The sequence below is a fragment of the Carassius carassius genome, chromosome 2, assembly GCF_963082965.1.
Source record: "Carassius carassius chromosome 2, fCarCar2.1, whole genome shotgun sequence".
NCBI lineage: Eukaryota > Metazoa > Chordata > Actinopteri > Cypriniformes > Cyprinidae > Carassius > Carassius carassius.
Window position 1 is genome coordinate 49758965 of NC_081756.1, and position 16306 is coordinate 49775270.

Sequence of the window (16306 nt, forward strand, 5' to 3'; positions counted from 1 at the left end):
GACTCACATGTGATGGCTGGAGTAGCATCACACAGGACCACTACCTCACCATCACAGCACACTACATAGAAGAGGGCAAAATGCAGCAAAAAGTGCTAAAAACAAAGGCTATTTAAAAAAGCACAGACCGGTTGTGTTGTTGCAGAGGAAATTAGTGATGTTCTGTCAGAGTTTGGCATATCTGATTTGTCGCAGTTGTCGCAGTCACTGTAGATAATGCTGCCAAATGCTGCGGCTATTAAACGCCTGCGATTTGTGAAACTGTGCTGTTTCGCCCACACACTTAATTTAGCAGCACAACATCTATACTCCCTGAATTAAATTAAAAGTTTTCCTGTAGCTCAATTGGTAGAGCACTGCGCTATCAAGCGCAATGTTGGGGGTTCGATTCCCTGGGAACACATGATATGTAGAAATTGATAGCCTGAATGCAGTGTAAGTCGCTTTGGATAAAAGCGTCTGCTAAATGGATTAATTTAATTTTTAATTTAAATTCAGTGAGTCAGTGGGTGGCCAAGGTCCGAACCATTGTTGTGTGGATGAAGAGGTGCTCAATGGCAAAGGTGGTTCTCGGAGAGAAGCAACAACTTCTACGTAAGACACACACAGTTTACTTTATTTAACTGTTGTGCATTGACACGTAATGACTGTATATGTCTGATCTATCTTATTATTTATGAGCTCTGCAGCAGAGTAGTACTACAGTATTTTACTCCAATTTTACAAAAGTATTGTTTGTCTCCTAGGATAAAAAGCATCTGTTATATGACTTAAAATTGATGTTATTGTTTTTGTCAGAGCTGCCTCGACACTCACTCATACTCAATGGGAGAACACGGTGGAACTCTCTGTACCTATGATAACAACCTGATGAAGGTGCTCTACACCTCAACACTCTGCGTGTCCTCCGAAAAGAGTCCCCAATGCGGACAGATTCTGCCTATCCTCAAAAAGCTTGAGGCACACCTGGCTGTAAAAGAGGGAAAGACAGTCTTTGTGTCAAACCTTACAAAACAGGTTTGGGAAAACCTATCCAAGCGCTACCAGGTAAGTGACTGAGGCAGGGCACCTGAAAAGAAATTGTTCTAGAACAGAAATATCCTGTGACTTGGTAAAACATTTAAAGAACATGTGTTTTGCAGAATGATGAGATCAGTATCTTTCTCCAAGTGGCCACTGCGTTGGATCCTCACTTTAAACATAAAATGGATGATGACACGGTTGATACCATCTGGGACCAGATCCAGAGAAATCTGATTGTCAAGTCAAGTCAAGTCACCTTTATTTATATAGAGCTTTAAACAAAATGCATTGTGTCAAAGCAACTGAACAACATTCATTAGGAAAACAGTGTGTCAATAATGCAAAATGACAGTTAAAGGCAGTTCATCATTGAATTCAGTAATGTTATCTCTGTTCAGTTTAAATAGTGTCTGTGCATTTATTTGCAATCAAGTCAACGATATTGCTGTGGATGAAGTGACCCCAGCTAAGCAAACCAGAGGTGACAGTGGCAAGGAACCGAAACTCCATCGGTGACAGAATGGAGAAAAAAACATTGGGAGAAACCAGGCTCAGTTGGGGGGCCAGTTCTCCTCTGACCGGACGAAACCAGTAGTTCAATTCCAGGCTGCAGCAAAGTCAGATTGTGCAGAAGAATCATCTGTTTCCTGTGGTCTTGTCCTGGTGCTCCTCTGAGACAATGTCTTTACAGGGGATCTGTATCTGGGGCTCTAGTTGTTCTGGTCTCCGCTGTCTTTGAGGGATGTAGAGGTCCTTTCTGGGTGCTGATCCACCATCTGGTCTGGATACGTACTGGATCCGGGTGACTGCAGTGACCTCAGAATAAGAGAGAAATAGACTAATGTTAGCGTAGATGCCATTCTTCTAATGATGTAGCAAGTACATCGGGAGGTATGGGAAGTGTTCCTGGATTCTGGTTTACCTAATTAATGCAGCCTAAAAATCCTTTAACAGATTTGGATATTAAAAGCATATTAGTATGTTATGTGTAAGCCAGGTTAAAGAGATGGGTCTTTAATCTAGATTTGAACTGCAAGAGTGTGTCTGCCTCCCGAACAATGTTAGGTAGGTTATTCCAGAGTTTAGTCGCCAAATAGGAAAAGGATCTGCCGCCAGTAGTTGATTTTGATATTCTAGGTATTATCAAATTGCCTGAGTTTTGAGAATGTAGCTGACGTAGAGGATTATAATGTAAAAGGAGCTCATTCAAATACTGAGGTGCTAAAACATTCAGGGCTTTATAAGTAATAAGCAATATTTTAAAATCTATACGATGTTTGATAGGGAGCCAGTACAGTGTTGACAGGACCAGGCTAATATGTTCATACTTCCTGGTTCTAGTAAGAACTCTTGCTGCTGCATTTTGGACTAACTGTAGTTTGTTTACTAAGCATGCAGAACAACCACCCAATAAAGCACTACAATAATCTAACCTTGAGGTCACAAATGCATGGATAAACATTCCTAAAATACGACATAGGCTGTAATCTAGATATATTTTTGAGATGGTAAAATGCAGTTTTACAAATGATAGAAACGTGGCTTTCTAAGGAAAGATTGCGATCAAATAGCACACCTAGGTTCCTAACTGATGACGAAGAATTGACAGGGCAGCCATCAAGTCTTCACCGGGCCGTGAAGAAATATACAGCTGAGTATCATCAGCATAACAGTGAAAGCTAACACCATGTTTCCTGATGATATCTCCCAAGGGTAACATATAAAGCGTGAAGAGTAGCGGCCCTAGTACTGAGCCTTGAGGTACTCCATAATGCACTTGTAATCAATATGATACATCTTCATTCACTGCTACGAACTGATGGCGGTCATATAAGTACGATTTAAACCATGCTAATGCACTTCCATTAATGCCAACAAAGTGTTCAAGTTTATGCAAATAATGTTGTGGTCAATTGTGTCAAACGCAGCACTAAGATCCAATAAAACTAATAGAGAGATACAACCACGATCAGATGATAAGAGCAGGTCATTTGTAACTTTAAGGAGAGCAGTCTCAGTACTATGATACGGCCTAAATCCTGACTGGAAATCCTGATATTCAATAAGCCAAGCTTTATCATTTGTTTATCCGTATTGCATCTGTTTTTTATTTGTTGAACCTCAATTAAATTGTTAATCTTAACTTGGTTTGGACATTTTTTGTATTTTCTTTTGTATTTTCTTCGGGGAACAGACACAGTCTCTTGTGATATGTAGGTGAAAGAGTATCTATGTGCTGAAAATTAACTGACCTCTGTGACGGGAGGCAGCTAGTAGACAGTCGGTTTAGCCAGTCTGTCTGCTTCCTGACCTGGACCCCAGTTAGTCAAGTATAAACTCTAAGACTATTTGCCATATTTCTAGAGAGAAGAGCAGCGCCACCCCAGGAGGGATGAAGACCATCTCTTTTCAACAGGTCAGGTCTGCCCCAAAAGTTCGTCCAATTGTCTATGAAACCTATGTTATTCTGTGGGCACCACTTAGACATCCAGCCATTGAGTGATGACAATCTGCTATGCATCTCGTCACCACGGTAAGCAGGGAGGGGACCAGAGCATATTACAGTGTCTGACATCGTGCTTGCAAGTTCACATACCTCTTTAATGTTATTTTTAGTGATCTCCGACTGGCGAAGTCGAACATCATTAGCGCCGGCATGAATAACAATCTTACTGTATTTACGTTTAGCATTAGCCAGGACTTTTTAAATTTGCCAAGATGTCAGGCGCTCTGGCTCCAGGTAAACATTTGACTATGGTGGCTGGTGTCTCTATATTCACGTTCTGTACAATAGAATCACCAATAACTAGAGCACTTTGATCAGGTTTCTCAGTGGGTGCATCACTGAGTGGGGAGAACCTGTTTAATGTTTTAATCGGAACAGAAGAGCGGTGTTTTGACCCACGACTACGCTGCCTCACCGTCACCCAGTTGCCCTGCTGCAGGGGCTCTGTTTCCGGAACCGAACAATGTACAGGAATCCCTGAGCTAGACGCATCCAAAGCCGATACGGCTACGGCTAGAGCCCTAACATTCTTACTGTCCTCAATTAAAGTTTGGATGCGTGTCTCTAATTCTGAAATCTTCTCTGTCAGCCTAACTATTTCCCTGCATTTATCACATGTGAATCCCTCATTTGCGACAGAGATAGATAAACTGTACATGTGGCAAGAGGTGCAAATAACAATAGCAGGAGAAGCCATTACTCACCGAGCTTGATGAAATATTCTTACCATGGTTGTTTGATGAACTTGTGAAAAACTGGAGCGTGAGAAGGGAGAGGAGAAAAGAAAACCTTTTGAACCGATTGAACAGGTGAAATGTCATTCATGCACAACTGTCCTTTTCAGCTATCAAAATCTAAGATCTAAATCCTAATTATGTTTTTTGTAGTCAACAGAGAAAGACGGTGGAGCTGATGGGGACACCATGCAGTCTGACAATGAGGATGAGCAGGAGAGTGTAAGTGTACAATAGCTGATAGTATATAGGTTTTAAATAATGTTTTAATAATTTAAATAATGATCATGCCCTTAATGGAGGTTTTCCCTTTTTTAGTGATAATCAGTCCCTCCAGAAACTCGCGATGTTGCGATCGCGCCAATTCACGCAAATTCAGCCAATCCACGCGATTTATTTGCGGCCTTGCAATTTCATCCAATCACCGCGACTTTACCGCAAATTCAACCAATCAGTTTGGTCCGTCACTGCACGCGGCATTATTTTCACACAGAAGGACTTCCTTATCAGAGAAAGCAGGCATGAGCGCGAATACATCACACTTACCTACAAATATCACTGCGAAAGACCGTGCAAAGCAATTCCCTAATGTTCTCCATGAAAGTGGAGGGAAACTATTTTGCACTGTGTGCAACATTGTCGTGGAACACAAAAGAAAATCCTCGCTTGACCGACACTTCTCTACAGCAAAACATGCCAGAAGGATGTCCGTGCAAGAGCCTACACGGCAAGTGACTATCACCGAAGCTGTTGCTCGCAAATCCATCGCAAGCAGCGAAAGGAACAAGGTAAACAACAAAACTTCATAACGTTTGTAAAACTAGGTCTGTGGTGGTTTGCTTTTTTCAGTTGTCAGGCAGGCCTTGCGTGGGCACAGGTGATACTGCTAGCGAGTTTGAGAGGGGCAGTTAAAACTATTTTTCATGCTTTCACACGGTAGTTTCATCAATTATTTATCCAGTGTTTCCCCTACATAGACTTTGCTGCGGCAACAAAATGCTAAAAGTCTAAATATTTTACGGGGACAACATGATTTTTTTCTTAATTCACCCTTTGCAGGGAGCTTGATTGACAGGCGATCTAACCAATCATAAACCGCCATCCGCCATTTTGTCCGACAAAGCAGTCAGGAGATATAGCAGAGGACATAGCAACAATAACTAAGGGGGGCGGGTCTTTGCGAAGGAAAATTGACAAACTGATATCAGTATTCCTGCTGCTGCTCCTGAATAAAGAATAAAACATGACAGTAAAAGCAAAATTAGTTACATAACATAAATATAAGAGTTGTAAGGGTGAAGCATGAACTAATATTAATGTTACCAAGCAAGTGACCATGTGTGGACAAGTAATGCAAGAATAAAGGAGGAGATAATAGTGATAGTGAGTGAAGACACTATCATTATTTATTTATTTTTTTTTTACACATCTCACTGTTGAGTTGTGCTATTTTTACAATTGGCCTGTTGGCAACCTCATTCAGTCCTTTGAGCTTACCTGGTGTTCTAAGCAGGGTCAAGTTTTGTACTGGTCAGTCTTTTAGAAAAAAAATGGTTTACATTGTGCATTGGGCTGTACTGGAGACAATTGTTTAATGTCATTAACAAATATGCATGTTCTGTTTACTCTTTGTCTCCTAAGATATGTGAAGACTGGGTTGCCACATGCACTGCCTTGAATATCCCACTCTCCAAAAGTGACCACCCAGCAATGAGGAAGTTTCTTTTTGAAAATGTAACGAATGGCCTTTGCACTTTATTCTAATGCAACTGATTCACTGCATTTCATATTTTATGTTGGATTTTATGTTACCATCCAGTTGGTTCAAACTTGTTTACACTGGGCAATGTCAAGTTCAATTGAAAAGAAATGGACTTATATTTTTTGCCCATGAATTGTCAAGGTTGAAAAATAGCCTTTGCACTTTATTCTGATGAGCAAATAAAACATATTTTCCCAGAATTTTTGAATTCCTGTGCTTTGGGGGAGTAAGCTTGCAAAGAACACTTAAAAAAATCATAACATGTTTGTGAAATCACAAGGTAATGCAATGCTGTTGAGAAAAATCTGTCTAAAAAAATCGCAACTTTTCCCGCAACTTTTTGAAAAAGCTGCCGCAAAATCTGGCATTTTAGGCCGCAACAATCACAAAAAAATCCCGCGAAATCCTGGAGGGACTGGATAATACTGCTGATGACCCTTTTGTTTTGTTTTTTAGCAACAGCCTCCCTGCAAGCTGCCTAGAAAGACTCCACTGGAGCAGCTGTTCGCTGATGAAGAGGCACAGAACATAGTGTCACAGCAGAGCTCCATGTCCATCAAGAAACAAGTGGAGATAGAGCTACAGATATACCAGGAAGTTACACCGGTCCTTATGTCTGAGGACCCTGCTGCATGGTGGTGGAACCAATAAAAGACTAATCCTTTGCTGTCAAATCTCGCTTTCTCCTATTTATGCGTTCAAGCTCTTCCACACCAATTGAACGTGTTTTCTCCACAGCAGGAGATACTTTCTGTCAGGGGCGGACTGGGACCAAAATGTGGCCTGGACTTTCTGGCCCACAGCAGCCCACCACATCATAAACGCATCTGCCCCTGTTTTGATGTAATTTAATAATTTAATATTCAAGTAAACAGTTTGGGGATTTTAACCAATAAGGCAACTGATCCTCCATTAAAATTTCTAACTTGATTCGCGTTGTTCACTCACTTACAGATGTGAAACGGATCGTAGTTGATCATTTGCACTTGTTTCTAAACCTTGCCGATTCCAGAGATTTAAACAATTCACGCGCTGAGAGCAGCATTTCAGACAATGCTGGTACACAGAATTAATTCATCTTTCGCATATCGTAACTTCTGAATGAACACACACACACACAATTATCTTAAAATAATTGTCTCTGCAATTATTCTCGTAAACACAGTTGGTTATGTTTTAAGTGAAGGTATACAGTGGCCTGCTGCTGAGAGAAATTCGCTGTACCGGATAAATCTGTCTCTCTCTCTCTCTCTCTGTTTTTAGACGACGTGAAAGGGGGCGTGTTTCAAGCTTAAAAGGGAGGGAGGGCAATACACTCACATGCAAACAAAACACACTCCTTGTCGACCGCGCGATCGACTCACTCATCCATTTGCGTAGAAAAGAGATGTAATATTATGATTTCCGTCAATAATATATATATATATATATATATATATATATATATATATATATATATATATATATGCGCGCAATTTGCATGGGGGGACAGGGGTCATGATCCCCCCCGAAAATCAGATACAGCTTATAACCCCCCAATATCATTACATTATTCAGATTAAAATAAATATGAAATATTCTGAATTAATACTTTTGTTCGTTTTCTTTATTAATTTCATTTGCCAGCAAGAAAGATAGTATCAAAATTTAATTAATCTGTAAAGTACCCCCCGCACCGACTACTTGGTATTACCCAACCCACTTTCTCTACCAAGTTTGTTCACTATTTTACGCAGTCACTGGGATGAATGGTTGGAGAAAGCTGACGGAAAAATGAAAAGGACACAAAGGCAGCCAGACAACGATTTTTCATTGTTTGTCGACACCAGCCCAAAAAAAAAAAAAGACAAGAAAAATCCTGACCAAACGGAGGTACCCCTATTGCTAAGTTAGCTTCTAAATTAGCTCAGCGTTTCTCAATATGCGGGGTGCGGGCGCGGCCCACTGCTGGGGAATAGAGACATGACAAACAGGTTTTGTGTCCATATTTTTAATTCCTTTATTTATTGACCATACACTCAAAACAAAGACACATTTAAATGTAAGCCTTACTTAACCTTTTAAAATACCTAAAAAAAAAAAGGAATTTACCACCGCCGGTTCAATTTGAGATTATTATTATTTTTATTTATTTATTTATTTTTTACATGGAGTTTGCAAAGTGACAAAATTAATCAAAGCACAACTAACGTTAACGTCAGTCCACAATTGTATTTTTTGTTTCTGAATTTGATGTTATCAGAGGCTAAATGCAAACACAATTATTATTATTTTTTATCTACTTTTGAGTCTTATTTCATGCAAAGTGAAAATATAATTGCACTTTCATTTTCTCTATTTGAAAGTTTTTAATGCTGTTATTTGATGTTAAGTTTTTAAAATGTGATGTTAATAAAATACATTTTAACAGTTAGACTTAAAGCCTAGTTTATTAACATTTTGTTGGGGTGATTGGGGACAGGTGGGGCTCGGAACCCCTTCCTACCTCCGAAGTGGGGAATGGCAGAAAAGTTTGAGGAACACTGAGTTAGCTGATGATTTGTTTTGTTGACTGGAGTTGGCTGGCTAGATGTTCGTTTGCCAGTGTCCTATGAGGTAAAGCCAGAGGGTGCCAGGGACTGTGTAGAACCAATGTCACTGAATTGTAACTTAAGTTGCTGTTTGCTCAAATACAGTCACCCATTTTTTTTGGGGGGGGGGGGGGGGGGGGCATATATAATAATAAAGAGATGGGTTTTTAAATAAAAACTAACGCATATCGAGCTACATCGGTTTAGATATTACACCGGATCAATTACAAAATAAGATCTTTTAAGCAAAAGTTGTGTGGCTCTTAAAAGAGCCTTTGTGTGTTGAGCTGCAGCGGAGCTCTACTTGGAGCTGGTGTACTTGGTGACGGCCTTGGTGCCCTCAGACACGGCGTGTTTGGCCAGCTCCCCGGGCAGCAGCAGACGCACGGCGGTCTGGATCTCTCGGGAAGTGATGGTGGAGCGCTTGTTGTAGTGAGCGAGACGAGACGACTCACCGGCGATGCGCTCGAAGATGTCGTTGACGAAAGAGTTCATGATGCCCATCGCCTTCGAAGAGATCCCGGTGTCAGGATGAACCTGCTTCAGCACTTTGTACACGTAGATGGCGTAGCTCTCCTTCCTGGACTTTCTGCGCTTCTTTCCTCCTTTCGCGACGCTCTTAGTGACGGCCTTCTTAGAGCCTTTCTTCGGCGCGGGCTTTGCTGGTTCAGGCATGATGCTGCTGGAGATCAAAACTTCACGACACAATGATGAGACAAGCGGGACAGAGGCATTTATTGACTGGTCTATGCTAATTACCAGAGAGACGGGGACGTTTATGAATGCGTATTTCATTGGACAAACCCATGAACTCGTGTTTAATTGGACAACTCGAAGAGTAACTGCTAGAACGAGGGCCAATCACATGTGGCTATATTATAACTCCGCCCACAGCTCATGTTTGACCGACTAGAGGAAACCGACAGTTTCTTTTCTTTCAATTCCCGCTCTTTTTCTTCATTTTATTCTATTCAATGAAATGAGTCTAAAACGTCACACAGATTCAATATCAAACGGTATAATGTTTAAAACCTCTAATAAATCAAACCAAAGAGAATTAGGAAAAAAATAAAACATTTACATTTAGTAATCTATCAGATGCTTTTATCCAAAGTGACTTACAAACAACAAAATAGCAATGATATATATAAGTGCTATAACAAGTCTGTTAGCTTAAACACAGTACAGATAACAAGGGCTTTTGAATAATTTAATAGAAAAATAGAGCAAAGCTGGTGTTAGGTTTTTTTTTATAATTGTATAATAAAAGAAAATAGAATACAAAAAGATTAGAAAAGTAGTTAAGATTTTTTTTTTTTTGAGAATAGAATAGTGTAGAATAGTGAGTGTTAAAGTTAGAGGGTCAAATAAAGATGGAAGAGATGTGTTTTAAGCCAATTCTTGAAGATCGGCCTGGATTGAGTTGGGGAGGTCATTCCACCAGGAGGGAACATTTTGAAATTTAAAAGTGACTTTTCACTTGCAGAACGCAAGCTTCTAGAGGGCACATAAGTCTGAAGTAACAAATTTAGGTAAATGGATATATTAGACAATTTATTTTGCTCTGTTGTCCTGCCAAACTCACTTTCGGGTTTAAGTACATTTGGATCTAAACGTTCTTTTGATTCTGGAAGTCAATTCTGTTGAGAGAAAAAAAAAATCTAGATGACAACGACATAAGACAAAAAAAGATGTATACGCCTCTAAAAACCACATTTATTATTACGTGAGCTAAGTTTAAAAGTAAACTTCGGGCTCAGAATTAAAGAAATGCACACCTCAGAGCAGCATAAACACACAACACCAATGCTATGTGTATTGTTTTTAAGCTAACAAACTTTTTATATCACTTATATATCATTGTTCTCTAGTTCTACTTACAATTTACCCCAGACTAAAAAGTTATTCACAGCTTTCCTTGATAGTTTCGACATTAAACGGTTAACACAAACACTACTTCGTCTCTTTAAGTGAGAGTGTGTGTGGCTCTTAAAAGAGCCGTTGGGTTTGTGGTTGTCGTCTTTTATCCTCCGAAGCCGTACAAGGTGCGTCCCTGACGTTTGAGCGCGTAAACAACGTCCATGGCGGTGACGGTCTTTCTCTTGGCGTGCTCGGTGTAGGTGACGGCGTCGCGGATCACGTTCTCCAGGAACACCTTCAGCACACCGCGGGTCTCCTCGTAGATCAGACCGGAGATGCGCTTGACTCCGCCGCGACGAGCTAGACGACGAATGGCGGGTTTGGTGATTCCCTGGATGTTATCACGCAGCACTTTACGATGACGCTTAGCGCCTCCTTTTCCAAGTCCTTTACCGCCTTTGCCTCTTCCAGACATGGTGGAGACGTATTTTGTTTCAGTCGAGCGACGAAAACGAATAAGAGACGACTGCTGCAGGGAGGTTCTTTACATCTGCTTACAGGACCTGACTGAAACCAGCGCGCGTCCCATGACGCTCCCCTCTTCGCTGGTTAGAGCAGGAAACAATGAGGTTTAATCCAAACCCTGATCTAACGATGTCTGCCCCGTGTTTCATATTAAAATCAATGTTTTAAAGCATTTTTAAGATAATCTTCATCATGTTAAAATTGCAGATTTATTTGTACTTTGTGTAGGTTTCGTCTTCAGGAGATATTTGGGCCAAACAGGTCTTGTTGAACAAACCATGGCTACAAACCAACGGCTATGAAAATGTTGCTGTGGGGCAAGTCTGTGAACTCAATATCTCCTGATTCACACTCCAGCCCAGTCGGCGGTGGTAATGCACCGGTACGTTGGTTTGACAACCGCCATAAAAACTAAAGAAGAAGTCTGAAAGCTGTTGAAACAGCAGAAATACTTCTACAGAACAATGATCCAACAAAATACAAAAAAGTACTTATATGGCTTTGCGTCACATGATTGACAAGGTTACCCTTGGACTTGAAAATTAAGAATTTATTTGTATTTATTTTTAGACCCGTCAAAAGCTTTTGATAAATTTAATCATTACATTTTATTGGAAAGTTGCACAAATAAGGTTTTTTTATGATTTTACATACAAATGGTTGAAAAATAACATTTGTAATAGAAGACAGTTTGTTTGTTTGTTTTAAGTGCAAATCAAGTCTACACTGTGGGGTTCCTCAGGGCTCCATACCTGGACCGTTGCTATTTCTTTTTCATGTAAATGATTGTTTCGTGTTTCACATATTTTTACTCCAGTGATGTTTGCTGATGACACAAACGTAGTTTTCTCTCACTCATATTTTAATTAATTGATTAAGAATGCAAATGTTGGTCTAACTGTTTATGCTAATTGATGTAGTTTAAAGAAATTAGCTTTTTATTTTTTAGTATAAAATTATACCCTAAGGACTTATCAAAAATTACTATTGAGTCTACTGAGGTGACTCAAATGTCAACAACTAAATTATTGGGAGGTTTTGTTGATGAGACTTTGAGTTGGTGGGAACAAGTCGATTATGTAAGCAGGACAATAACTCTACAGCATAAGGAGTGTTAGGCATTATGTTACTTCTTACACTTTACTATAGTATAGTTTAATTTATCCGTGTCTTTCATATTGTAATATAGTTTGGACAAGTACTATTCCTACTCTTGAAAAAATATTTATTCTTCAGCAGCGTTTTCTTACGATTGCTTGGTGATCAAACATAATTCATCTTGTTCTTTATTTCATAAACTTCAGGTTCTTACTATCTATAATGTTAATAATTTACGAATATGTGTATTTATGTATAATATATATTCAAGTTGAGGGTAACATAACCACAGCAGTTTAGAGTGTATTTTAAAGTAAATCCACAGGATCACGGTTATTTTACCCATCTATTTTCAATTTTTCATCTTCCTAACTATCTCACTCGTAGAGGTCAATACATGCTTTGACTTCCAAATCATGGTTGTCTTGAGCTGCAGGAATGCGTCTTAAAGTCAACGGAAAGTTTCACATGAAAACAAATCAGTACTGCTCAACTCCGCCATATATAACGGTTATAAAAAATTATATTTACCTATAAATTACACAATCACAAGCATAAGGTATTCCTTATAATTTGTTTAGAGAACTACCCCTTACACAACAGGGTTAAAAATTGTTAACACATTTGCCGTTTCCCCTGTGATTATTCTTAAAAGTAATGATGATGTAAAGCTTCAAACACGTATAAAGTTTAATGCCAAGCAGAATATTCTTCAAATATTAAGATGTTGTTATTTACGATGTTTCAAATTAGGAGTTATAATGGAAACGGTCTCATTGAGAGTGATGTAGGTGGCTCTTAAAAGAGCCTTTGGGGTGTGACGCGGCTGATGCAGCGGCGGGTTTAAGCGCGCTCTCCGCGGATGCGGCGGGCCAGCTGGATGTCTTTGGGCATGATGGTGACTCTCTTGGCGTGGATGGCGCACAGGTTGGTGTCCTCGAACAGACCGACCAGATAAGCCTCGCTGGACTCCTGCAGGGCCATGACAGCGGAGCTCTGGAAGCGCAGGTCCGTCTTGAAATCCTGAGCGATCTCTCGCACCAGACGCTGGAAAGGCAGTTTGCGGATCAACAGCTCGGTGGACTTCTGATAACGGCGGATCTCTCGGAGAGCCACGGTCCCGGGCCTGTAACGGTGGGGCTTCTTGACGCCGCCGGTGGCTGGGGCGCTCTTCCGGGCGGCTTTAGTAGCGAGCTGCTTCCTCGGGGCTTTACCACCGGTGGATTTACGAGCGGTCTGCTTGGTTCTTGCCATTACTGAGATGTACTTCTCCTTCTGAGTAAGTAGAAATGCTGCTCTATGTTAGGCGCCTGCTTTTAAAGCCGTGTACAGCCACAGCTTCTGGCGTCATAAAGGCCTGTGATTGGCTGATGTGTGACATCTGCGCATGACTGCTAGCCAATGACTGCGCATCTCCTGTCTTCAAACAGAATATTGTTTCAAAACGCAGTTTTGATTGGTACTTCTAAGCCACAAGCACACTTTAGGCTTCATATTCACGTTGTCTGTATTTATTCTTCATGGATATTTGACTTTTAATGATGTATATGATTAATAATACATTACAATATGATGATACGGATTAAATACACCAAAAGAAACGCGCTGTGAGAGATAAAAATGAATGGTTCTGAAAAGAGCCTTTGTTTCAGAACAGACAAGAATCAGTTTCTTACCATCTGCATACAATCACAACTACAAAAAGGACACCCTCCAAAGAACAATATACTCCACCACAGCTCCTGGTTGTTTGTGTTTACTAATGTATGTATTGTACATCGAAATTTAATTTCATGATCGTGACTCATTTAAAGAGAATGACACGATTGATTATATACAGTTAAAGAAAAGTGCTCCGTCAAGTTAAGTGGGTGGCTCTTAAAAGAGCCTTTGTTTTAGAAACACAGTTGGCGGTTTACTTGGCTTTGGCGGGTTTCTCGGTCTTCTTGGGCAGCAGCACGGCCTGGATGTTGGGCAGCACGCCGCCCTGAGCGATGGTCACTCGACCCAGGAGTTTGTTGAGCTCCTCATCATTGCGCACCGCCAGCTGCAGGTGACGGGGAATGATGCGGGTCTTCTTGTTGTCTCTCGCTGCGTTTCCAGCCAACTCCAGGATCTCAGCGGTCAGATACTCGAGCACAGCCGCCAGATAGACGGGAGCTCCGGCACCGACGCGCTCGGCGTAGTTCCCTTTGCGGAGAAGTCTGTGAACACGACCGACGGGGAACTGCAGCCCTGCTCTGGAGGAGCGAGTCTTTGCCTTCGCTCTCGCTTTGCCGCCGGTTTTACCTCTTCCGCTCATTGTAGACAATAAGATATTCCTAAGTTTGTATTGTAGAAAACAATGAATACATAAGTACCGCTCTACTGTATTTATAAGAGCGTGCGAGTCGCTCATTGGTTTAGAGTCTGTAAGATTTCAATCCAATCACTGACCTTCCCTCCAACACCGACCTCCAAAGCCACGCCTCCATAGCCGGCGCGCGCATTGTTGCAGCTTAAAGTGTTGCCAATTTAGCAATTTTCTAGACAACCCTAGGAACTTTTTTCCCCAAATGCAGCTAACAAATTTAGCCATTTTTAAAACTTATTTTGCAACTTAAGCACGTTTTGATAAGTGATTCAGAAAATAAAAAGACACATTTCTCATCCAAATTTCACAAAAAGAGGAAACCCAAGATGAACGGTGAACTGCTATTCCTTGTAACCCGAAAACACACTGCGTTATTTAAAATGAAGTTAAAATAAATATATAAATACGGAAATTTATTTAATATTAACATCCAAAAATGTTTATTTCTCAATAATAAACGAATTTTATTGTATTGTTTTTTTTTATTTCTATATTATATCATGCATATTATTTTAGAAACAAATCTAAATTAGCATACATAAAAAAGTTATTGAAAATTAGTGGGCAGCTCTGGAAACAACATGACAGAAAACATTGTGTCAGTGTGTTATAAAGTATTTCAAAATAAGTATCAAGGCAAAACGCTTTAATAAACGCCTTTTTAACATAACTAGATTAAGAGCAATGATTCATTAAAGCTTTTAATATAATAACCATACAAATCTTTGTGGCTTTTCTAAATGCAGTCGAGATGTAAAGATTTGTGAGTCAAGGTAACCTCACATATACTTCTAATAATTCACTTCCACAAATAAAGCGCAGATCGATAGTTTTGCTCTTTCTTTCGAGTTCGTGGGTGGCTCTGAAAAGAGCCGTTGGGGAATAAAACAGCAGGTTTTTACTTCTTCTTGGGAGCTGCCTTTTTAGGCTTGGCAGCTTTAGGCTTCGCTGTCTTGGGTTTGGCGGTCTTGGTCTTTTTGGGGCTCTTGGCTGCTTTCTTGGGCGCCGCGGGCTTCTTCGCCTTCTTGGGGCTCTTGGTGGCCTTCTTAGCGGCGGCAGCGGGTTTCTTGGCCTTCTTGGGTGATTTCTTAGCGGCGGGCTTCTTTGCCGCTGCGCTCTTGGGCTTCTTGGCAGCAGCGGGTTTCTTGGCCGCGGGCTTCTTGGCTTTAGGAGCCGCTTTCTTCGCCGGCTTCTTCTTGGTCTCGGTCTCCTTCTTGCTGATCTTGAAGGATCCAGAGGCGCCGGTTCCTTTGACCTGCAGCAGGACGCCTTTAGTCACCAGGCTCTTGATGGCGAGCTTGATGCGGGAGTTTTTCTTCTCCACGTCGTAACCACCGGCAGCGAGAGCTTTCTTTAGAGCAGCGAGAGACACGCCGCTCCTCTCCTTGGATGCGGACACGGCTTTAACGATCAGATCACCGACAGCTGGACCTGCTTTCTTGGCTTTAGCGGCGGACTTCTTCTTGGGCGCTTTGGCCGGTGGGGCGGCTGCAGCTGGGGCGGTTTCTGCCATCTCTATTAATGGATCTGTAGTCTTTCGAACGCTTTGTTCAGTAATGATAGACTTTCGCGCTCCGCTCGCGCTCTTAAACATGCCATGGGAACCTTATAGACTCAACCTGATCGCTCTGCGACTGTGCGCCTCCAGAAGCGCCTCGCGCTTGTGTTTTCTTCTCTTACATTTTGGTCAAATCTGGATTGGTGAAGTGGTTTAAGGCAGTAAAATTATAGTGAACACCAAGCAGAGATTTGCAGCTTTCTGTGGAGATTAAAAGACTCGACGAGGAAATGTTCATTTTGTCTCCGTCAGAGCGAATCAAAGGCGAGCAGCAGTCACGGGGGAATAGTCTCGTGTAAATTCGATGCCATGTTTGA

General features: G+C 41.0%; 5 protein-coding genes across 5 annotated transcripts in view; all 5 read right to left on the bottom strand.

Moving 5' to 3' along the window:
• The window catches only part of LOC132111928 (histone H2A-like), a 153929-nt gene extending 139529 nt beyond the window's left edge, over nucleotides 1-14400 (bottom strand). Inside the window, exon 1 of the mRNA XM_059519542.1 lies at nucleotides 13967-14400. Within this exon, the coding sequence (XP_059375525.1) occupies nucleotides 13994-14380 (387 nt within the window). The 5' untranslated portion in view covers nucleotides 14381-14400 and the 3' untranslated portion in view covers nucleotides 13967-13993. The remainder of the gene's footprint in view (nucleotides 1-13966) is intronic.
• LOC132112054 (histone H2B-like) lies at nucleotides 8848-9270 on the bottom strand. Its single transcript, XM_059519649.1, has one exon. The coding sequence runs from the start codon at nucleotides 9268-9270 to the stop codon at nucleotides 8896-8898; it is 375 nt and encodes a 124-aa protein (XP_059375632.1). The 3' UTR covers nucleotides 8848-8895.
• On the bottom strand, nucleotides 10523-11034 carry LOC132112224 (histone H4). Its single transcript, XM_059519750.1, has one exon. It carries the CDS (start codon nucleotides 10928-10930, stop codon nucleotides 10619-10621), a length of 312 nt encoding a protein of 103 aa, XP_059375733.1. The 5' UTR covers nucleotides 10931-11034; the 3' UTR covers nucleotides 10523-10618.
• On the bottom strand, nucleotides 12871-13404 carry LOC132111899 (histone H3-like). Its single transcript, XM_059519528.1, has one exon. It carries the CDS (start codon nucleotides 13330-13332, stop codon nucleotides 12922-12924), a length of 411 nt encoding a protein of 136 aa, XP_059375511.1. The 5' UTR covers nucleotides 13333-13404; the 3' UTR covers nucleotides 12871-12921.
• Nucleotides 14401-15026: 626 nt separating the features above from the next.
• Nucleotides 15027-15995, bottom strand: LOC132111730 (histone H1-like). The gene has a single exon (XM_059519312.1). The coding sequence runs from the start codon at nucleotides 15942-15944 to the stop codon at nucleotides 15330-15332; it is 615 nt and encodes a 204-aa protein (XP_059375295.1). The 5' UTR covers nucleotides 15945-15995; the 3' UTR covers nucleotides 15027-15329.
• Nucleotides 15996-16306: the final 311 nt, after the last annotated feature.